Raw genomic sequence first — 24,370 nt, forward strand, 5'->3', positions numbered from 1 at the left:
TTACTAGAGGTCAGGATAATGCCATCCAGAGTAAGGATCTGGTTAGACACCATGTTTCTAAGATTTGTGGGGCTAAGTACAATAACTTCAGTTTTATCTGAGTTTAAAAGCAGGAAATTAGAGGTCATCCATGTCTTTATGTCTGTAAGACAATCCTGCAGTTTAGCTAATTGGTGTGTGTCCTCTGGCTTCATGGATAGATAAAGCTGGGTATCATCTGCGTAACAAAGAAAATTTAAGCAATGCCGTCTTATAATATTGCCTAAGGGAAGCATGTAGAAAGTGAATAAAATTGGTCCTAGCACAGAACCTTGTGGAACTCCATAATTAACCTTAGTCTGTGAAGAAGATTCCCCATTTACATGAACAAATTGTAATCTATTAGATAAATATGATTCAAACCACCGCAGCGCAGTGCGTTTAATACCTATGGCATGCTCTAATCTCTGTAATAAAATTTTATGGTCAACAGTATCAAAAGCAGCACTGAGGTCTAACAGAACAAGCACAGAGATGAGTCCACTGTCTGAGGCCATAAGAAGATCATTTGTAACCTTCACTAATGCTGTTTCTGTACTATGATGAATTCTAAAACCTGACTGAAACTCTTCAAATAGACCATTCCTCTGCAGATGATCAGTTAGCTGTTTTACAACTACCCTTTCAAGAATTTTTGAGAGAAAAGGAAGGTTGGAGATTGGCCTATAATTAGCTAAGACAGCTGGGTCAAGTGATGGCTTTTTAAGTAATGGTTTAATTACTGCCACCTTAAAAGCCTGTGGTACACAGCCAACTCATAAAGATAGATTGATCATATTTAAGATCGAAGCATTAAATAATGGTAGGGCTTCCTTGAGCAGCCTGGTAGGAATGGGGTCTAATAGACATGTTGATGGTTTGGATGACGTAACTAATGAAAATAACTCAGACAGAACAATCGGAGAGAAAGAGTCTAACCAAATACCGGCATCACTGATAGCAGCCAAAGATAACGATACGTCTTTGGGATGGTTATGAGTAATTTTTTCTCTAATAGTTAAAATTTTATTAGCAAAGAAAGTCATGAAGTCATTACTAGTTAAAGTTAAAGGAATACTCGGCTCAATAGAGCTCTGACTCTTTGTCAGCCTGGCTACAGTGCTGAAAAGAAACCTGGGGTTCTTATTTTCTTCAATTAGTGATAAGTAGTAAGATGTCCTAGCTTTACGGAGGGCTTTTTAATAGAGCAACAGACTCTTTTTCCAGGCTAAGTGAAGATCTTCTAAATTAGTGAGACGCCATTTCCTCTCCAACTTACGGGTTATCTGCTTTAAGCTGCGAGTTTGTGAGTTATACCACGGAGTCAGGCACTTCTGATTTAAAGCTCTCTCTTTCAGAGGAGCTACAGCATCCAAAGTTGTCTTCAATGAGGATGTAAAACTATTGATGAGATACTCTATCTCACTTACAGAGTTTAGGTAGCTACTCTGCACTGTGTTGGTATATGGCATTAGAGAACATAAAGAAGGAATCATATCCTTAAACCTAGTTACAGCGCTTTCTGAAAGACTTCTAGTGTAATGAAACTTATTCCCCACTGCTGGGTAGTCCATCAGAGTAAATGTAAATGTTATTAAGAAATGATCAGACAGATGGGAGTTTTCAGGGAATACTGTTAAGTCTTCAATTTCCATACCATAAGTCAGAACAAGATCTAAGATATGATTAAAGTGGTGGGTGGACTCATTTACATTTTGAGCAAAGCCAATTGAGTCTAATAATAGATTAAATACAGTGTTGAGGCTGTCATTCTCAGCATCTGTGTGGATGTTAAAATCGCCCACTATAATTATCTTATCTGAGCTAAGCACTAAGTCAGACAAAAGGTCTGAAAATTCACAGAGAAACTCACAGTAATGACGAGGTGGACGATAGATAATAACAAATAAAACTGTTTTTTGGGACTTCCAATTTGGATGGACAAGACTAAGAGTCAAGCTTTCAAATGAATTAAAGCTCTGTCTGGGTTTTTGATTAATTAATAAGCTGGAATGGAAGACTGCTGCTAATCCTCCGCCTCGGCCCATGCTACGAGCATTCTGGCAGTTAGTGTGACTTGGGGGTGTTGACTCAATTAAACTAACATATTCATCCTGCTGTAACCAGGTTTCTGTAAGGCAGAATAAATCAATATGTTGATCAATTATTATATCATTTACTAACAGGGACTTAGAAGAGAGAGACCTAATGTTTAATAGACCACATTTAACTGTTTTAGTCTGTGGTGCAGTTGAAGGTGCCATATTATTTTTTCTTTTTGAATTTTTATGCTTAAATAGATTTTTGTTGGTTATTGGTGGTCTTGGAGCAGGCATGTGTGCAGCAAATGTGTGCTGTGTTGGTATTTTCACACCCGGTTATGCCCTAGCTTAGACACTGCTTAAAAAGAATAAGACAGTGCTTCACACACCCCAATTTAGTTACACAGAAAAGTTAAATTACATGAACATATTTTTAGAATAGAATAGATGTTTACTGTCATTGCATTTCTGCAATGACATTCTGGTGGCACTTTCCAAACAGTTATACACACAAAAAAAAACTAACACAAAAGCAGCTTTAATAAAACAATGAACGGCTTCATAGGACGGCAAGACCTTCGTAAAATACCAACAAAAAAGACAATTCCGCTTGCTGGAGAACTGTAGTAAAACTTAGGCAGAGCAATACTGATATAGTATTAGTATTATTATTATTATTATAAGTAGTAATAGTAGTAGCAGCAGTAGTAGTAGTATGACAAAATGTCTTTAAAACAGGACCTTTACTTTAAGGGTGTTGTGGGGCCGTTGCATCCTCTTTTTGTCTGGATCAGCCCCTGATCTGAACAGGCTGTGTGCAGGAAAAATGGAGAACTTGTGTATTTATGTAGATAAACCGAGCCGACTGACAGGTAAGAAGGTTTTATTTGTGCCTTTATCTTGTGCCATCCTCAGAAACAGACGTCAGGTGTATTTGGAAAGAAAAGCATGGTGTTAGTATTTAGGGAATAACCCTGTTGTGTCTGATGATTCGCGGACGTTCATGCTGGATTTTACGGTCGCAAATTGAGTTTTACCAGCGAGTACTGAAAAAATTGTTTTTATTTTGTCTCTCGTTCAAGACACTGACTCAATTCAACTACTCATTGTCAGTCATTTGTAGCTGTTCTTCAATGTTGATTAAATTTGGTGGCTGTCTAATATAATCAATGTATCAGTGGTGTGATGTTTCAAGCATTGTGCGTGTGCAAACAACATGCACGCGTTACACTGTTGACACAGTTTGTGCCAACAGCGTAACACATGCCAGACAACACTGTAAGTTGAACAACCAACATTGTTTGAGGCAGATCAGTGATGCTCATTGTTACAGACACTGTTCAAATCGATATACTGTTCAAACTGTATAAATATTGACAAAATAAATAAATAAAAAAAACTTGTCGATAACTGCCCACACTTTTCCCTCTCTAAGAGTCAGACAAGTGCCACAGGAAAGGGAACACCTCGAAGGGGTTGACAGATATGTAACACAGGCAGTAAATTTAAGGTAAGCTCGAGAAATATTAACATAACTCACCTCCCAACGAAATTTTCCAAGACTGAGCTTTTTCCGGCACTCTGACCACCGACCACAGCAATCTGAGGAAGGTCCAAATTGCAACTCTGGCCAATGGACGAAAAAGCATCTTGGAGCTTATTGATGAGGGGAATCAGGTCTTCCATGCCCCGGTTCCCCATGGCTTCTAGAGCTCGGAGAACCCCCTCAACTCACAAGCACACAGCCTTGGGGCTAACGTTAGCCGCGCTAATTAGCTTGGTTACGTTAGCTTAGCAGCAGAGTCCTCTCAAATTACGCCGTCGTTCCGTCGCATTAAAAACGACGCGCCACAGAAAATGCTTTAACTTTTACCAGTAAGTACAGTCACCCTAAAACCATTTCGCGTTCAATTAAGCGCTTTAAACTCCAGTGAACGTCAACCGAAACGGATGAGGAAACTCGGAAAACCAAAACTTCCTCTATACAAACACCATCCGGTCAGCCGAGAAACGACATCCGATCGAAACCGGTGACTTTAGACCCGCCTCTTCCCTGCTAAACGAAGCCGCTCATTGGTTGAATTCACTGCTCCTTAACCAAGATAACATCTGGATTGGCTAGCGAAAAGGCGTGTACCTTTCATACAAAAAAAGTCCAAACTCGTTTCCTATTGGTGAATTCTGTCGTCGCTTTCCACAAGTCACGTGTTGCGGGTGTCATGGCTGCTGTCGTACAGTCCGGCGCCGAGACAAACATGTGTAAAAATAACATGTTTTTAAAGAAATCACTCTCTACGCTTTCTCTGCGAATAATTGCTGAATGTCCAGTGACAAAAGCAAGAGCTTGTGATTTAGTTCTACCGCACTGCGCTGTCAGTACACCGGTTTTTATGCCCGTGGGCACTCAGGGAACCATGAAGGGGATCAGTGCGGACCAGCTACAGGCTCTGGGCTGTCAGATCTGTCTGGGAAACACTTACCATCTGGGTATGAGACCGGTATGTAATTCTGTAGTGTAAAACTCTGTTATTGTGACCTGAATGTTTGAAATTTAGCTGCCAGGTTTGTGTGTTTGTGCACAGCAGACACTTGATACCTATACACTTGGTATACCTTAGGGGTAAAGGGGTTGTTTGTTTATGAATAAAACCTGCACACTGTTGCTATAATTCACAGTTTGTGTATGATACAGTATTGGTACAATAGCCCTCCAATGGTTCTGAGTTTTCATCATTGGAATAAGGGTCTGGGTTAGGGTGTAATTTTTACAAAATGCATGAAAAGCTTGGAAATTTGAGCAATACTTCTACTCCTAAACCACAGCTTTGTGCAGATCCCGGATTTTTGTGCAAGAGCATAGTTCTGAAATGGTCTGGAATAGTTCAAATTCACAAAATACACAAAACAAAACATAGATACCATGCTACACTTCCAAAACTGTACAGAGCTGTTGTGTTAGCCTATCCAGGGTGTACCCCGCCTCTCACCCCTTAACCACTGAGGTAGGCTTCAGCAGCCCATGACCTTTAACGGGAATAAGCAGATTTAGAAAATTAATTAATTCATTTTCAAATTTCAAGAGTTTTTGGGAGAGATTTGTAAGGGCCATAGGCAGAAGAAACATAAGCTTAGAGCTTAATTCTGAATTCAAAAGTGCACAGTGCACTGCTTGAAGTGGCAGCCAGTGTCCAAAGCTCCGAAAAACATCTCTTTTGTTCCACTTTCCTATGATGCATGGAACACATATTTGATTGTTAAGAAGAAGAAGTCATATGCAGACTGTGAGGTCTGTCAGGCTCCTGCTTATCCCTGTATACAGCAGTGTGAGGTGGATGAGAGTGACTCCCCCAGGACAGGACACAGGCTTGTAGCAGGTTACTTCTCCAGCCAAGGTCGGTAGCCATTTACAGTTTGGTGGACTGGGGTGATGCAGAGAAAGTGTCACCCAAAACACAGGTAACCTTTAGCACGTTTAGAATCGAACCCTGGTATGTGTATTGGTAATCTAAATTCTACACCACAGAGCCACCCCTTCTGCAATAAAGTTATAGTGATTTGTGTGTGTGTGTGTGTGCACACAGACACAATAATTTTTGAACAACACACAGGAGACACTTGATTTTTACACCATAGGTACCCCTCAATAAGTAAATGAGCTTACATTTTAGGATCGTTTGGTGCATGATTTTTTTTTTTTCTGAATAACATTTACCGAACAGTGATTTAAGTTAATACCTGGATGTATTTTCTACTAGGTCTCTTCTGGGAATTCTTTGGTACCACTGGAATGACTTTGTGTCAAATGAACGGTTACTTAGGGAGACTCTGTTCAGGTCTGCTACTTGTATTGTGAAAGAACATCAGCAACCACATTTTATTTACCGTATACTTGTATTGTGAAAGAACATCAGCAACCACATTTTATTTACCGTATGATTTACCATACAATGTCATATTGTTTGCATTTCTTTTTGATTGATGCAAATGAAGTCCATAACGAATTCAGCGACTTGGAAAAGTTAACATATCCACCACTGACTTGTCTAAAGGAAACCGCCTTTAAAATTGGTGAGCTGTATGTATAAATGTGGCTGTATTTCCTGAATGGTGAAGCTGATATTTCGTATAATTTTGTGAGGGTGGGTTGGACAAGTTGTCAGACTCGGTGTTTGCTGTACAGAACCCAAGGCAGCTCTTTTGTGTGGATGTGGTGACCCACTACGCTGGCACAATTTCACTCAAAAAAAATGAATGAAACTGATATTCAAAAGATGGATGGATGGAGTTGACTGACATATGGTGACTTGTGCTAACTTGTATAATTCTTCTGTCCATAGGGGCCTGACTTGATTGAGAAATCCAATGGTCTCCATGGATTCATGAACTGGAAAAGAAATCTTCTAACAGTAAGTTGAATAAACTAGTGCAGTGCTTGTAGGAAGTATGTATTCCTACAGAAAAGTGGGAGCTTTGTTGATCTTTGCCGAAGCTGCCGTTCCACCTTGTGATAATAAAGCAAGAAGTGTCTGTGTGTCTTGTGGCTTGCATATCTGTCAGAGTGTTTGTGTATTATTTATTTCTTTAATTTGTTTCTTCTGTCTCTCCCCCGTGAACGCCTTAGAGATGGCATCTGTTTAAGGCAGAGAGTGACTCATCTTTGTCAAAGAGAACATTCTGCGTTGTGCCAATAATGATGATGACTTCAAAATAAAGGTTTTGAAGATGAATCCCAAAAAGTTTCATAATAAAGGATGCACATCATTGTGCCATGCGCAAGCCATATCCGAAAGCTGGGGCCGATGTGACAAACAGTGAGAGAGATATCTCAGCCACAAACACATAGACGCATCTTGGTTTATAGATAGAAATAGAAGTGGTTGTGTCCTAAAACCATAGCTCTGTGTTACAGCTCTCAAATTTCAGTTTTTTTTCATTAAAAATTATACAAGTTTTTTTTAGTTAAAGTTCTGTGTTTCACCTTCCTCTCCTTGTAGGATAGTGGAGGGTTTCAGATGGTGTCTCTCGTTGAACTCTCAGAGGTTACAGAGGAAGGGGTGAAGTTCAAGTCCCCCTATGATGGCAAGGAGATTCTCCTCAGTCCTGAGAAATCCATCAGCATACAGAACAGTCTGGGTCAGCGGCAGTCTTATTTTCTGTTTCATTTATGAGTAAATTGATTTGAATAATCAGAATGTTCTGGTCTCAAATTCATATTACCCAAGAGCCACTGGACAAATTCTGACCTCTCAGGTGGCCACTTAAATAATCATCCAATCAAAGGAAGAAGAGAGAAAAAAAAGCACAGTCAACAATATTGGAGCTGAATGTTCTTGAGAAAGGCACAAAGCTGGTGGTGCTAAACTGAAGCCTTTCAGGTGATGTCATTAATAAATTACACCACTAGTTGTGTAACATTTTAAATTTTAGCCTTTACTGCTGAGTGTTTCCTGACAAATAATGCAGCTAAGAGCAAGGACTGGAAATTTTTTCATATTTTCTCTGATAAATATATATATATATATATATATATATATATATATATATATATATATATACACTCAACAAAAATATAAACGCAACACTTTTGGTTTTGCTCCCATTTTGTATGAGATGAACTCAAAGATCTAAAACTTTTTCCACATACACAATATCACCATTTCCCTCAAATATTGTTCACAAACCAGTCTAAATCTGTGATAGTGAGCACTTCTCCTTTGCTGAGATAATCCATCCCACCTCACAGGTGTGCTACACCAAGATGCTGATTAGACACCATGATTAGTGCACAGGTGTGCCTTAGACTGTCCACAATAAAAGGCCACTCTGAAAGGTGCAGTTTTGTTTTACTGGGGGGGGGTACCAGTCAGTATCTGGTGTGACCACCATTTGCCTCATGCAGTGCAACACATCTCCTTCGCATAGAGTTGATCAGGTTGTCAATTGTGGCCTGTGGAATGTTGGTCCACTCCTCTTCAATGGCTGTGCGAAGTTGCTGGATATTGGCAGGAACTGGTACACGCTGTCATATACGCCGGTCCAGAGCATCCCAAACATGCTCAATGGGTGACATGTCCGGTGAGTATGCCGGCCATGCAAGAACTGGGACATTTTCAGCTTCCAAGAATTGTGTACAGATCCTTGCGACATGCGGCCGCGCATTATCCTGCTGCAACATGAGGTGATGTTCTTGGATGTGGCACAACAATGGGCCTCAGGATCTCGTCACGGTATCTCTGTGCATTCAAAATGCCATCAATAAAATGCACCTGTGTTCTTTGTCCATAACAGACGCCTGCCCATACCATTACCCCACTGCCACCATGGGCCACTCGATCCACAACATTGACATCAGAAAACCGCTCACCCACACGACACCACACACGCTGTCTGCCATCTGCCCTGAACAGTGTGAACCGGGATTCATCCGTGAAGAGAACACCTCTCCAACGTGCCAAACGCCAGTAAATGTGAGCATTTGCCCACTCAAGTCGGTTACGACGACGAACTGGAGTCAGGTCGAGACCCCGATGAGGACGAGGAGCATGCAGATGAGCTTCCCTGAGACGGTTTCTGACAGTTTGTGCAGAAATTCTTTGGTTATGCACACCGATTGTTTCAGCAGCTGTCCGAGTGGCTGGTCTCAGACGATCTTGGAGGTGAACATGCTGGATGTGGAGGTCCTGGGCTGGTGTGGTTACACGTGGTCTGCGGTTGTGAGGCTGGTTGGATGTACTGCCAAATTCTCTGAAACGCCTTTAGAGACAGCTTATGGTAGAGAAATGAACATTCAATACACGAGCAACAGCTCTGGTTGACATTCCTGCTGTCAGCATGCCAATTGCACGCTCCCTCAAATCTTGCGACATCTGTGGCATTGTGCTGTGTGATAAAACTGCACCTTTCAGAGTGGCCTTTTATTGTGGGCAGTCTAAGGCACACCTGTGCACTAATCATGGTGTCTAATCAGCATCTTGATATGGCACACCTGTGAGGTGGGATGGATTATCTCAGCAAAGGAGATGTGCTCACTATCACAGATTTAGACTGGTTTGTGAACAATATTTGAGGGAAATGGTGATATTGTGTATGTGGAAAAAGTTTTAGATCTTTGAGTTCATCTCATACAAAATGGGAGCAAAACCAAAAGTGTTGCATTTATATTTTTGTTGAGTGTATATATAATCAGGAGCTGGAGTCCCTACAGGCAGTTCGGTGTCACAGCTTCATTCTGGCAACTCCAGCGATGACATCAGTGCCAAGCTGTATCGGCTCTCTGCCCTTCTCTTGGACCACACCGGTAGAGTGGAGAGGGGGAACCTGCTGCATGGGCAACAGCTAGCTCTCCAAATACCTTGCCCAGGCCGTGCGGAAAAAAAAACCTGTCCAAAAAAAAAAAAGTCTGGCGCCTGTACATTCCACTGTCCTCAGATAACGTTGGGCTCTGTGTTAGCCAACAGAATGTTAGCCCCATAATACACGCCGACGCCGTTCCACCAGTGGAACGCTGTAATAGTCATTGAAATGTTGACTACAGTCACTTGCCCAATTCCGGATCATTGCCAGTTCCGGATCACTGCTGTAGTTTTTGTGCCGCCGTTTCTCGTAATCAGCACGAATAAGCTAATACTTGGTACCAATGGAAAGATTGATGTTTTGTCTACAAATGACCACAAGCTCGACCAGATCCAGCCATCCTTGTGATCAGCAGAGGAATCAAAAATACTGGTGTCTGCGGTGTGCGCGCTTTTTCTGACTCACTCATTCCTGCAAGTTTTAAAGTAACGATCTCTAAAACATAGCAAAGGTGAGAAAATACTTACTTACTTGGGAAGAAAATGTCAGTGTGTTATGTCTTGCTGTTTAATTGCTGCGCACATTTATCTCCGACGCGAAAATTTGCCAGTTGTGGATCACTGAAGCAGCAGCCTCGTGTCTGTAGTTGTGAACCTTGTAGACTTTGGGGGTCATCTCAACATCACGAATGGACATGAATGTGGGGGCTTTTACTTTTTATTTCGGGAGAAATCTCACCTCCACACTTCATTTTTTGCTCGTAAAAACGTATAATGGCACTTTTCGAAACAAAGTAAATTCTCATTTAATAAGTATTATTTCTATCATTTTGTGTTCAAAACACATTCTCTGGTACAGTGTGTATCATTGCATTAGAAGGGCTCCAGATGCCAGGAATGCCCTCAAAGTGACACAGATTGTTGTGATCTGGAACTGGCAAAAGTGATCCATTTCTGGCAAATGTTTGCGCCACACATAATGTGGCTTCTGTTGTGTGGGCCGCTGAAGAGGAGGTACTGCTGGCCCACCACCACCAGAGGGCGCCCTGTCTGGAGTGCGGGCTCCAGGCACCAGAGGGCGCTGCCGCCTCACAGGAGCAGCCAGGGTGACAGCTGTCACCCATCACCTGAGATGAGACAGCTGATATCAATCAACAGGGAGGTATATCAGCAGGACGGCATCTCCACCTCATTGCCGAGATATCGCTCTACCAAGGAGGTAACGTATCCAGCCAAACAGATCATCTTTTGACCATTAAATACTTTTTGCCTTTACACAGAAAGAGAAAAGACAGCAGGAGACTGTATTTTGGATAAGTACTCACATTCCTGCACTCACCTGTATTTTCCTGACAAGAGGTGGAGGTGGTGTTTCCACCCTGTGTGTTGCTGGGTGCAGCCGCACCCACACCTGACTGTTTCTGTTCCTTGCCAGCAGTACCGGATCCGACGAGCGGAGGCAGTGGCCACCTGGGGTTCGGGACTTGGCGGCTCCAGTATCCCCGGGGTTCGGTGGCAGAGGAAATCGGGTGGTTCCGGTTCGACTCGGACAGACGTCTCCTATCGTCGAGCCTGCCCACACGACACCTTTGGAATTCGGTTACTGCTGTATTTGTAATCTGTTGTGTTTGTTGTGTGAGTTCACAACAGTAAAACTTTGTGATTTGACTTTCTCCATTGTCCGTTCATTTGCGCCCCCTGTTGTGGGTCCGTGTTCCTACACTTTCCCAACAGCTTCACACTTTAAGTAGAAGCGCTACTCCACCCAGACTTTTTCTGATCAACTCTATGCGAAGGAGATGTGTTGCACTGCATGAGGCAAATGGTGGTCACACCAGATACTGACTGGTATCCCCCCGCCAATAAAACAAAACTGCACCTTTCAGAGTGGCCTTTTATTGTGGGCAGTCTAAGGCACACCTGTGCACTAATCATGGTGTCTAATCAGCATCTTGGTGTGGCACACCTGTGAGGTGGGATGGATTATCTCAGCAAAGGAGAAGTGCTCACTATCACAGATTTAGACTGGTTTGTGAACAATATTTGAGGGAAATGGTGATATTGTGTATGTGGAAAAAGTTTTAGATCTTTGAGTTCATCTCATACAAAATGGGAGCAAAACCAAAAGTGTTGCGTTTATATTTTTGTTGAGTGTATATCCTGTTAGTCAGGAGGATATATGAGGTATGTAGTACCTTTGGTAACTACTCCTGTGACGGCACCAATGATTAATTTGTGGCTTGTGATGTGTCAAGATGATTACATAACTGAAACTAAACTTAGCTTAAATGTAGAACATATATTGGATGTTATTATGCAAACCAAATTAATAGTGGATGGAATGGAGGCCATGTGTTTGAGATTATTGTTACAATGTAACAAATAAAAAAGTTGTACTCTTCAATTTGTAAAGGTATATTTTTAATCATTCAGGGTCAGACATCATGATGCAGCTGGATGATGTAGTAAGCAGCACTGTGACGGGACCACGTGTGGAGGAAGCAATGCATAGATCCATCCGCTGGCTGGACCGCTGCATTTCAGCTAACAAAAATCCAGACAAACAGAACCTTTTTGCTATCATTCAGGGTGGACTGAATGCCGATCTGCGAAAGACCTGTATAGACGGTAAAGAGCCTAATTTTATGTTTGAGTGCTTTGAAAATATTTGGAAGTTGGTTACATGAACTAGAAGCTCAACATGTCATGTTTCTCTTATTCAAATATATCAGATCCATCAATGCACCGTATTTTCCAGACTGTGTGTTGCAGGGTTTTTTTCTTTTGCTTTTTTCACCATCTTGAGAGGTCCTGTGACTTGTACTCCAGTGCAACATATATATATGGAAAAATCACAAGTTCATTATTAATAATAATCCTGTGTGTGTGTGTGTGTGTGTGTGTGTGTGTGTGTGTGTGTGTGTGTGTGTGTGTGTGTGTGTGTGTGTGTGTGTGTGTGTGTGTGTGTGTCTCCACAGCCAAAATTAGTGCAGCACATAACAAATATTTACAGAAGCATCTTTCAAATGGTGATACAAGCACCACATTTGGCCCAAATACTCCTTAGACACTATTCTTTTGAAAAAGCAGACCGGCGACTTGAATTTTCTATAGGTGGTCAATGAAGAATTACACAGGTGTCAAAATTTAAAAATGCTCCGTTCATATTGAAAAGTGTACCACATTATTTGTCTGATCATAAAGATTTCAAAAAGGTATAGTTTGGATTACTCACTCATGTTCAACCGCTTACTCCAATTAAGGGTCACATGGGCTGGAGCCTATCCCAGCAGTCATAGCACAGGACACCAGTCTGTCGCTGGGCCACATATAGACAAACAAACAAACACATTCACACCTGCACGCACACCTACGGACCATTTAAAGTGTCCAGTCCACCTAATTTGCATGTATTTGGATGTGGGAGGAAGCCAGAGCACCCAGAGGGATCCCACGCAAACACGGGGAGAACATGCAAACTCCACACAGAAAGGCCACAGGTGGGAATCGAACCTATGACCCTCTTGCTGTGAGGCAACAGTGCTAACCACTAAGCCGCTGTGCTGGCCTAGTTTTGATTATCTATGACTAAATTCTATGGATTTATGGGGTAAAAACAACAAAAATGGTAACAAAAGTCAATTTCAGTTTGTACAGGAATCAAAAGTTAAAGTTGCACCAGTTTTGGTAAAAAGTGAACAAGAGAGCAGCTGAAGGGACTTACAGTAATAATAACTATTTATATACAGTATAGCTTTCTCAGGAATAAATACACTAAACAAAAGAAACTCTAATAATAAACATATGCTACGACAATGTACAAAAATCCCAAATTAAAGAGGCAATAAAATCAAATCAAATGGAGTCACATTTTCATTGTAGTGTTTCCAGCACTGTGAGTCCGCAGTCTGTGTTCACCTGCATCAAATGACATCCAGCATGTTGTCTATTGCATGTTTATTAGTCCATCTTGCTTATTTTTTTTTTTATTTAAAAGTCCTTTTGGCACGCACCACATGCCAAGGGCTTCCCGCAAAAATCCACTGTTCATTTCTCCAGCTATGTCATCTCATGTTTTAGGTTGTCCAGACTGCATGAAATATCATCCAATATATTGTCTCTCACATGTCTATTTGTCCATTTTGTTTATTTGTGAAATTTAAAAGTCCTTATGTGAAATAACGGCACATACTGTGGAGTGCACATGTGCTACACTGAGCTCTGTTGTTAAACTTGCCCCCAATGTGTTAAAAAGTGAGCTTCCCATACAGTAGACTTGCATACTCCTCAAAGTAAATACATTTTGATAATAATAATATAAGAATTTAAAGTGCTAATAAGAATTTATGTGTAACTCAAACAGGTGGCAAGCAGCTCGGATTCTAACGATCTGAGTTCAAAATGTCACAATGTTGAAAGGGCACCAGTGATACAAGATGTTTACTGTCAAATATTGTGTAAAGGAAATTTGAGCAATACTTTGAGCAATTTGTGTTTTGCATGCAAAATTTAAATATATGTTGGAGATACATTTTAATACTAGTTCAGTCTGGATGTTAAGCGGTTAAAATTCTACTTTTTATATCTGATTCCTTTCCTGTAGAAATGACTAAGCGTGATGTTCCTGGTTTTGCCATCGGTGGGCTGAGTGGAGGAGAGGAGAAAGATGACTTCTGGAAGATGGTCACACTAAGCACAGACCACTTGCCAAGAGAAAAGCCTCGCTACCTCATGGGTGTCGGGTATGCTTGCCTGTATTGTGTATAATTCCTCTGGATAACCGTGTGTTTTACTCGGCTGTGGCATCTAAATGCCGTATGATTTTCATTGCTTCAGGTATGCAGTCGACCTGGTGGTGTGTGTTGCTCTGGGATGCGATATGTTTGACTGTGTATTTCCTACTCGAACTGCCGTAGGTTATCTTTAATTCACACACTGAGAGAAGCTGGATGGATAAATGATTTCTAACTGTGTTTCTGGCTCTTTCTCAGAGGTTTGGCTCTGCCTTGGTGCCTTGGGGATCACTTCAGGTAAAGCAAAAGCAGTACGCTAAGGACTTCCAACCTATAGATCCAGACTGCCAGTGTCCCACGTGCAAGAGGTTAATGAAGAAAATAAATTAACACATTACATGCAGTTTATCATTCTGCAAGTCTCGAGGGTTTACTTTGCCAAAACCCCTTTGTTTTTCTTCTTCACCAGGACAGAAATCAATGTTAGAGCAGTGCAGATGTATTACTCAAAGGACGTTCCTTGTAATATGCCTTTTTTTTTTTCAGACATAGTCGTGCATATCTGCATGCTCTGTTTAAGATCGATACTGCAGCCCTGCATCATATCACCATCCACAACATTGCCTACCAGGTCAGTATGGGACAAGTCCTGCACAAAACATCACGTCTCTAAAAAACTGTTCATGTATTTGCCACCAGAACTAATTAGAACAAAGAAAGTACTTTCGTTGCACTTTTTTGAACTGCCAAATTATCTAACCCTCTTTCCTACTCAAATTGTCTCATCTAATTGAAGTATGACTTCAAAATGGGGTGGGGGGTTGACATGGACTACCCAATACCGTCCACATTGTCTGCAGCACGTTAGTCAGCTGCACTGAAGCTGTGATGATCACAGCTACTTTTTTCTTGTTGTGCTTCACACTTGAGTCAAACACCTATTAAATACTTATTTTATAAACGTAACTGGCTATAAAGTCGTTTTAACATGAAGACTTAAGTTAGCAGTCGTGGAAATATTGTTGATCTGTGAATCTTGTGTGAACCAGCGGACACACAACAAATTTGTGCTACAGCCACAGATTTGTTCAACATAAAACTGTAAAAAATATTAAAAAAAATCTTGGCTTTCTGAAGTTTTAAAAAGTTATAAATTTTAAGTTTGAATGAGCAGATTTACAAAATAAATGCAGTCCATTTACCACGTGACCAGAATTGGTAATACTTTTTTTTTTTTTTTTTTTGGAGCACATGAAGTCAATTTAAAGAGCTTTTCGATGTTTGCAAAATAAATGCTGTTGAGAATGACTGATGATCTCCCACGCCTGAGTTCCACCTGATAGTCCAATGCATTCCAGAGGGGAAAAATTTTTAATTTTTTTGTGTTAACGTGCACAACCTGCTACATTGCAAAATGTCCCTACTGTAGACTGTGGACTTGTATTGTCTTCATTTTGATGTCAAATTACCAAAAAGCAATTCAGTGATCAGGATTCAAACTCATCCAAATATAAATCAGTCTTATTTCATTGTCTTTCATTCAATTGAATGTATTTCTAGGCCATCTTGCTCATAGTTTATTGTGCACTTTAGATGAAATAAAATCTGCTCTAATGATTAATAGCGGTATTTTAAAATATAAGTACTTCTAAATGTTACAGAGCACTGTTCATAGTGTCTCTAGTGTTCACTCGTGCCACAGTTTGGTTTTCTCATGTGGAATGAACATTTTAGTCTCACAGGGCTGCCGTCTTTATTACAGTTATTAATGGGGAGCAACAATAAAAATAGCAGATGAAGACGATGATTCTGTGTACGAGAATCATGTTGGTTATCCATAATCTGCACCGCAGCCTTCAGAGTGACATCCCAGAGAATTGACGTGGTCTGAGGACACAGACCTGCTCTCACGGAGGAAAAAATAAATAAATAACACTCTTGTTCAAACACGACAAGAATACACACGTGTGTTGAGCATCTCCAGTAATTAGCACATTTATTTGACATGATCACTTTGGTAGATAAATTAGGAGATATACACTCACACTGTGTTCTGATACCATATTTGAAAATAAATACATCCCATCCAGCTGTATGGCTGACTTGGGATTTGGGTGAATAGAATATTGGTGGTTCTACTGTTGAAATTTAACTCCAAAAGGAATATAATTTCTGTCAGTCGGATGTTGATCAGGATTTCCTTGTTTGTTTTTTGTGGCTAATTAGCTCAGGTACAGATCTAATGTCACATTCTGATGTGGGAGCAGTTTCGGAAGTAGGCAGTAACCACACAAGAAATAACAGGAAAACAAAAGTGATTTAATGAGCAGTTTTGCAGTCCACTCTAACAAACAGAAAGTGGCAAACACAGGAGTTAGTGGGGAACTCAAAACAAGACACTGGCAGTGAAAGGCAGCAACAACCGGGGATCGGACCAAAGAAAATCACCATTAACACTTTACACACAGCTACAGATGGGCGGTGTCAAAGAATAATCCGACAACGCAAAGGAGAACGGTGTGTAGTACTTAACATGACACAAATGAACAGAGGAGCTACAGGTAGTCACTGTCACTCATCACTCATCTTCAACCGCTTATCCGGGTTCGGATAAGCAGGGAACCCCAGACTTCCCTTTCCCATGCCACATTGACCACCTCCTACTGGGGGATCCTGAGGCGTTCCCAGGCCAGTGTGGAGATATAATCTCTCCACCTAGTCCTGGGTCTTCCCTGGGGTCTCCTCCCAGATGGACGTGCCTAGAACACCTCCCTAGGGACGCGCCCAGGGGGCATCCTTACCAGATGCCCAAACCACCTTAGCTGGCGCCTTTCAACGCGAAGGAGCAGCGGCTCTACTCCAAGCTCCAAACGGATGTCTAAACTTCTCACCCTATCTCTAAGGGAGACACCAGCCACCCTTCTAAGGAAGCCTATTTCAGCCGCTTGTACCCACGATCTACTTCTTTCAGTCATGACCCAACCCTCATGACCATAGGTGAGAGTAGGAATGAAGATTGACCAGTAGATCAAGAGCTTCTCCTTTTGGCTCAGCTTCCTTCTCATCACAACAGTACAACAAAGCAAAAGCAGCACTGCCCCTGCTCCACTGTTTCTCTTACCAGTCTCACTCTCCATTGTCCCCTCACTCATGAACAAGACCCCAAGGTGCTTGAACTCCTTCACTTTGGCCAAGACCTCATTCCCTACCCAGAATAGGCAATCCATCGGTTTCCTGCTGAGAACTATGGCCTCAGATTTAGAGGTCCTGATCCTCATCCCAGCCGCTTCACACTCGGCTGTGAATCAATCCAGTGAGTGTTGGAGGTCACAGGCTGATGAAGCCAACAGGACCACATCATCTGCAAAAAGCAGTGATGAGACGCTGAGCCCACCAAACTGGAAACCCTCCTCCCCCCGACTATGCCTTAATATCCTGACCATGAATATCACATACAGGATGGGTGACAAGGCGCAGCCCTGGCAGAGGCAAACCCCACCGGAAATGAGTCAGACTTACTGCCAAGCACCCGAACACAGCTCTCACTTTGTGAGATGGCCCTTAGAAGGGACCCCCTCACTCCATACCCCGCAGTACCTCCCACAGTATCTCCTGGGCTACCCAATCATACGCCTTCTCCAGGATCCTTGTGAGAGTAAAGAGCTGGTCGGTTGTTTCTCAACCAAGACAGAATCCGTATTGCGACTCTTCAGTCAGATCGACTGAACCCTCCTGAATCCCACCCTGAGGTAGACTTTACCAAGGAGGCTGAGTAGTGTGATGCCCCTGTAATTGGCACACACTTTCTGGTCCCCTTTTTAAATATGGGGACCACCACCCCAGTTTGACACTCCTTAGGCACTGTCCCAGACCTTCATGCAATGTTGAAGAGACGTCTCAAGACAGTCCCTCCACACCCAGAGCCTTCAGCATTTCTGGACAGATTTCATCAACCCAGGCAAGGCCCCAGGGAATCTATACTATAGACGGGAATCCAGTCTGATGCAGGAGCTCAAAGTGTTCCTTCCAGCAGTGGATGACATCCTTATTTGAGGTCAACAGAGTCCCATCCTTACTATAGACAGCTTGGATGGTTCCCACGTTTTCCCCTCCTGTGGTGCCTCACGGTCCGCCAGAAGCACCTCGGTGCCGACCGAAAGTCCTTCTCCATGATTGCTCCGAACTCCTCCCACACCCGCTGCTTTGCCTCCCCCACAGCAGAGGCTGCTGCCCTTTGGGCCTGTCAGTACCTTGCAACTGCCTCCGGAGTCCTCAGAGATAACATATCCTGGAAGGACTCCTTCAGTCGGACGGCTTCCCTGACCACCGGTCTCCACTACAGTGTTCAAGGGTTGCTGCCCCTGGAGGCACCTAAGACCGTCATGCCACAGCTCCCTGCTGCAGCTTCAGCAATGGAAGCTTTGCCCATTCTTGTTCAATGCCCCAACCTCCTCAGGGATGCTAGAAAAGCTCCGCCAGAGGTGTGACTTGAAGATCTGTCAGACAGTGGGCCCCTCCAGACATTCACATTTCACCCGCACTATCCATTTGGGCTTACCAGGTCTGTCCAAAGTCCTCCCCCACCCTCTGATCCAACTCACCACCAGATGGTGATCAGTTGACAGCTCTGACCCTCTCTTCACCTGAGTGCCCAGAACATGCATCCTCAGATCAGATGATATGATCACAAAATCAATCATTGATCTTCAGCCTAGGGCCTAGGGTGCTCTGGTACCATGTACACTTATGAGCATCTTTATGTTCGAACATGATGTTCATTATGGACAGTCTGTGACTAGCACAGAAGTCCAACAACAAACGACCATTTGGGTTTAGATCAAGGAGGCCATTCCTTCCAATCACACCTCTCCAGGTGTCTTTGTCATTGACCACGTGTGCATTGAAGTCCCCCAGCAGAACAATGGAGTCCCCCATGGGAGATCCATACAGGACTCCATTCAGGGACTCCAAGAAGGCTGAATACACCAAACTGCTGTTCGGTGCATGCGCACAAACAACAGTCAGAGTGACCTTTCACGTTTATATTAATGTCACATGGGCAGTCCATAGAGGCTTTTCTTGAAACTCAATCCTGTTCACATTCAAACCGGTATAAGATACACTCATTCATGATGTCCAGTTAAAATTTGGTGAAAACCGGACGAATTTTGTTCAAGTTACCATGGTCACAGTTTTCAGTACTATATTCAGTAAAGCAGGCAGTCCTTAGAGGGTTTTGGCAAAACCCGATGCTCAAATTCATGACCTTCTGAGATGGGCTCATTTTCTATGTCTGTTTCAAATGTGGTGAAAATGCAATAAATTTTGTCCTGAGTGTAATTGGCACAAGAAAGTGTGACCGATGCACATGCACTCATTGGTGGAGTGCATGTCTCTATCCCCCTTTTGACCTTAGGTGGCTCCATCATTGACCCTCTGAAGGCTCAGAAGAAACAATCAATAAACATGTTTATTTTGTCTTTGTCTTTGCAGCTCAGTCTGATGCGCTCAGTCAGACAGAGCATCGTGGAAGGTCGTTTCCCTGAGTATATTCAGGCCTTCATGAAGCGAATGTTCCCCTCCCGTGACCAGTACCCCAGCTGGGCTGTGGACGCTCTGGCCTCCGTCGGCATCACATTGGAATAAACCGTGGAAGGCAGCTGTGTGTTTTTCCCCTGAACGTGCTCCAAACAAATTGAACATTTTAGATCTTTTTAAATGACTTTTTTATTTTATTAGCAGAATGTTTTGGTGTTTTTTGTTGTTTTTTACTCACACTCGACAGCAAGGTTGATCTGCAGGGATAATGTTTGTCTATTGTTGCAAGCCCTCTGCAGATTGTCCCCTGAATAAACATTGTGATGGTGTAAAACTGTATCTGGCTTAAATGAGGTTTGAAACGACTCCGATTTGCTCATTTTTTGTTGTTACCATGGCTACACGACTAGGCCCACCCACTTTAAATGAAACGTTTTACTGGCCTATCAGCCGCATTGTAAGGTTTTGTAAATGCATCATTCATTTTTGCAAAAGGTGCAAACTTAATAAATGTCTATTTATATTTTGTGCAGGTACACCACAGCGTAGTTGTTGTCAGCCGGTGTTTGAGCAGATGGATGAAGCACAGCTCAGGTTGCATGCATGGGTCATGACCACCAGAGGGCAAAGTAGACAAAACCCGCCATCACAACAAGCAGCAGGTCTGCTGTCTGAGTAAAAAAAAAAAAAAAAAAATCTAATATTATATTAAGAAGAAGATCCGGAAAGACATGAAGGTAAAAAAAAATGATGCAAAAGTTGGTACTGAAATAATCTTACAACACCTTTATATTCATTATTTAATCAGCATTTGCAATTTGGAGGAAAAAAAGACTTGGAGATCTCACAGTTGTTTGTTCAGCAAGGCTCAGCTGTGGGTGAATAATATCAGATGATTAATTTTAGTCCATTTGAATAGCACCTGCTGCGTGTGGCTTTAGTCAACAGTTTGCAGCCGTTTAATTCTCATCTTCTACCTGCAGGCACTGATGTAAAGAGTCACAGGCAAACATCTGTCAAAGGCACTTTTAAACACAAAAGAAATAATTGGTTTAGTGTATGTTTAAGAGCAGATTGATAAAAGCTTATGATAAAAGGTAAGCCAAGGTAATATTTATATGGAAAGACTTCTACTCTGGGGATAAAAGGGCATTTTTAACATAAATTTTGTACTTTCACACATGATTTTTATGTTATTAAAGGATTGTGCTTTGAAAAAGTCAGCTTTAATCTGCTTTTTACCGTTAAGTATAGTTGAGGTTTCACGTTAAACATCCTCAAAGCTCTTATGGTGCTTTCACACATCTGCACAAAAAGTGTCATACTGCTCATTATAGCAGAATTACTGTCCTCTTTCTGTGTGAAACCAGGTGGTTGTTAAATTAAAAGATAGAAGAGAATTTTAGTGTTTTATTTGGAAAGCAGAAAGATTGTTACTTAAAAAGTTGACTTTGTGTGAAGCTACAATTTGAACTACACTGCAATATCACAAATTATTCCTGTTTATCTGATATAAAATCCGATGTCTCTGCACTGAAATTGTTACTGTTATTGTCTGTTTTTTGTTTTGTTTTGTTTTTTAAGGTAAACACTTTTTTTTGTTGTTTTTTTTGTGGCGGCAATAAAAAAATATACTTTTGACAGCACATACGATCATAGATTTTCTATTTGTTCATTGAAAACAATGGAATGGCCAACATGCAAATGCAACTTGACAAATTCCAACTCCTTAGTCACATTAGCAGGAAGAGACAGAGGCAACGCGACCAGCTGCCATTCATTTTCAGTCAGAGTGGGTGTTTTACAACAACAATAGACTACACTCTACAAAGCCAACTACAGTGTGTTCAGAATAATAGTAGTGCTATGTGACTAAAAAGATTAATCCAGGTTTTGAGTATATTTCTTATTGTTACATGGGAAACAAGGTACCAGTAGATTCTCACAAATCCAACAAGACCAAGCATTCATGATATGCACACTCTTAAGGCTATGAAATTGGGCTATTAGTAAAAAAAAGTAGAAAAGGGGGTGTTCACAATAATAGTAGTGTGGCATTCAGTCAGTGAGTTCGTCAATTTTGTGGAACAAACAGGTGTGAATCAGGTGTCCCCTATTTAAGGATGAAGCCAGCACCTGTTGAATAACCAGAATGGCAAAGGTTCACCCATTGATCAGCTCCAGGATGATCAAAGACAGTCTGGAGTTACCTGTAAGTGCTGTGACAGTTAGAAGACACCTGTGTGAAGCTAATTTATTTGCAAGAATCCCCCGCAAAGTCCCTCTGTTAAATAAAAGACGTGCAGAAGAGGTAACAATTTGCCAAAGAACACATCAACTGGCCTAAAGAGAAATGGAGGAATATTTTGTGGATTGATGAGAGTAAAATTGTGCTTTTTGGGTCCAAGGGCCGCAGACAGTTTGTGAGACGACCCACAAACTCTGAATTCAAGCCACAGTTCACAGTGAAGCATGGTGGTGCAAGCATCATGATATGGGCATGTTCCTCCTACTATGGTGTTGGGCCTATATATCGCATACCAGGTATCATGGATCAGTTTGGATATGTCAAAATACTTGAAGAGGTCATGTTGCCTTATGCTGAAGAGGACATGCCCTTGAAATGGGTGTTTCAACAAGACAATGACCCCAAGAACACTAGTAAACATGCAAAATCCTGGTTCCAAACCAACAAAATTAATGCCTCACAGATGTGAAGAAATCATGAAAAACTGTGGTTATACAGCTAAATACTAGTTTAGTGATTCACAGGATTGCTATAAAAGCAGTTTGAACATAATAGTTTTGAGTTTGTAGCGTCAACATCAGATGCTACTATTATTGTGAACACCCCCTTTTCTACTTTTTTTTCTCAAAGCCCAATTTCATAACCTTAAGAGTGTGCATATCATGAATGCTTGGTCTTGTTGGATTTGTGAGAATCTACTGAATCTACTGGTACCTTGTTTCCCATGTAACAATAAGAAATATACTAAAAACCTGGATTAATCTTTTTATTCACATAGCACTACTATTATTCTGAACACTACTGTAGGTGGGGCCAAAATAGATGAGAAGCCTGTTTAATGCAAATGCTGAGTGGCGCAACTCGGTGACTGCTAGCCCAAGTGACTGCGATGTGATGTTTACTTGAACAAAATAATCCAACATGGCGTAATACATGCCCAGGCAGCTGTATTTGAAACAAATAGTCTTCCCCAACATGTCAACCAAGGAAAAGACATTTTGTCTGGAGGCCTGTTTTGCCAACAAATACCATTTGGAGCATAATTTTGAAAGAACATGACTTGTATCCAAAGCAACCAAGATAACTGAAACTTTGGGGAATGATCGTACACAGACTGAAGTTTATGTCCACCAAATTTGAAAAGATGTAGGATTTGCCCTCCTTAATGTGTTTCATCACATGGAAGGTTTTTCTGTTTTTGTTTGTCTGCCTGTATTTCATGTATAATATGACAAACAGTCTCATAGAGTTTGAAAGAATATGCATAAACCAAAGGTTTGCTGTAATTTCACGCAAACAAAAAATAGGCAACATGTGGGGCTTGACAGCACTTTCACAGCAAATAATTTTAGCACCATTATACTGTTGTCCAAAAAGGAAATTGTCATTTGCCATTCAGAATTCTGTTTGAGGCCTCAGTCTCTCACCACCACCACTTACGTTTGACTGATCTGGATTTTTGTCCCCTGCAGTTTCCATAGCACCCATGAGACATCGTTTATGCACTGCACTGCAATCATAAGCATGTTTATGCAACTTGCATAAAGTCACATAGCACAAATTTTATTTTTAATTAGTCCATATGCAGATGCCAGCACGATTGACTTCCTGTAAGATTCCAGCTTTGATTTTGAAAAAAGTAATGCCTCATATGTGGATGCAGAGCCAGTTACCTTGTCAAACTCCTCCCTCCAGGACCCAGACCCTTGTGAAACTGAGAAACTGAGTGAGTTCAACACTCAGAAGAAATAAAGCAGAACAGCCCCACTTAAAGGAGACTAGCCTCTATCCTAGTATTTGTTAGCTGTGTAGTTTGTCTATTGTTCTGTTTGTGTTGTTGCGGTGTTTTGTTGTTTTTCATTATCCAAATTTGTACATGTGCATCAAGAAAAACAATTCAGATGCAACATACTGAAGGGAAAATAGCTGCACTTTTGTACTTAATTGATGCATCCTGTGATATTCAATTGAAGTTTACATCGTGCCAAATCAGATGACATTTCAAGGGGCTATACAAGAGCAAGGTCGAGACCTTATCGATCCCATAAGCAAGGACATTGGCAGCAATGATAAGGAAGAAGTCCCTCAGTGGTTTTTGATTATTAGAAGAATCCTCAAGCAGACCAGACTCACTGGGGTGACCATCTGTTTTGGCCATACCAAAAAAAAGAAGAAAAGCACAATGCAGGATTGTCAGACATTGCAGTGGTGTCAATGTTGTAGCAAAGCAACCAACAAATATTGATACTGACTTATGCACAATTCCTCCTTAACCAGCTGCTGGATTTAGGATGAAACTTCACACAATGGCAACACACCATATGAAGATGTGCATAAGAGAAAATAATTCCAGTCCAACATCTTCAAGGGGAGATTGCAGGACTTCTGTTAGTTAATTTTTTAGAGGCTGATAATATGAGCCTTTTGGGCACATCTCAGCATCTGGATTATTTTTGAAGAAGTTAGAACTTTTATTTTACAGAATAAACAATGTAGAAA

General features: G+C 41.6%; 2 protein-coding genes across 7 annotated transcripts in view; one reads left to right on the top strand and one right to left on the bottom strand.

The window, feature by feature from the left end:
- Positions 1 to 4,062, bottom strand: part of dnm2a (dynamin 2a) — a 62,884-nt gene extending 58,822 nt beyond the window's left edge. For 3 of the 6 annotated variants that reach the window (XM_034190818.1, XM_034190816.1, XM_034190814.1), the window contains exon 1: positions 3,601 to 4,060. In XM_034190818.1, the coding sequence (XP_034046709.1) occupies positions 3,601 to 3,761 (161 nt within the window). In that variant the 5' untranslated portion in view covers positions 3,762 to 4,060. Of the gene's footprint in view, positions 1 to 3,600 lie in introns of all 6 variants that reach the window. The other 3 variants (XM_034190817.1, XM_034190815.1, XM_034190819.1) reach the window with 2 other exon arrangements.
- A 206-nt stretch (positions 4,063 to 4,268) lies between these two features.
- On the top strand, positions 4,269 to 21,168 carry qtrt1 (queuine tRNA-ribosyltransferase 1). The gene is made up of 9 exons (XM_034191062.1): positions 4,269 to 4,558; positions 6,398 to 6,466; positions 7,055 to 7,193; positions 11,786 to 11,980; positions 13,956 to 14,094; positions 14,189 to 14,264; positions 14,344 to 14,453; positions 14,632 to 14,716; positions 19,579 to 21,168. The coding sequence occupies exons 1-9, from the start codon at positions 4,280 to 4,282 to the stop codon at positions 19,729 to 19,731; spliced, it is 1,245 nt and encodes a 414-aa protein (XP_034046953.1). The 5' UTR covers positions 4,269 to 4,279; the 3' UTR covers positions 19,732 to 21,168.
- The last annotated feature ends 3,202 nt before the right edge of the window (positions 21,169 to 24,370 follow it).

Source organism: Thalassophryne amazonica, chromosome 16, assembly GCF_902500255.1.
Source record: "Thalassophryne amazonica chromosome 16, fThaAma1.1, whole genome shotgun sequence".
Lineage (NCBI taxonomy): Eukaryota > Metazoa > Chordata > Actinopteri > Batrachoidiformes > Batrachoididae > Thalassophryne > Thalassophryne amazonica.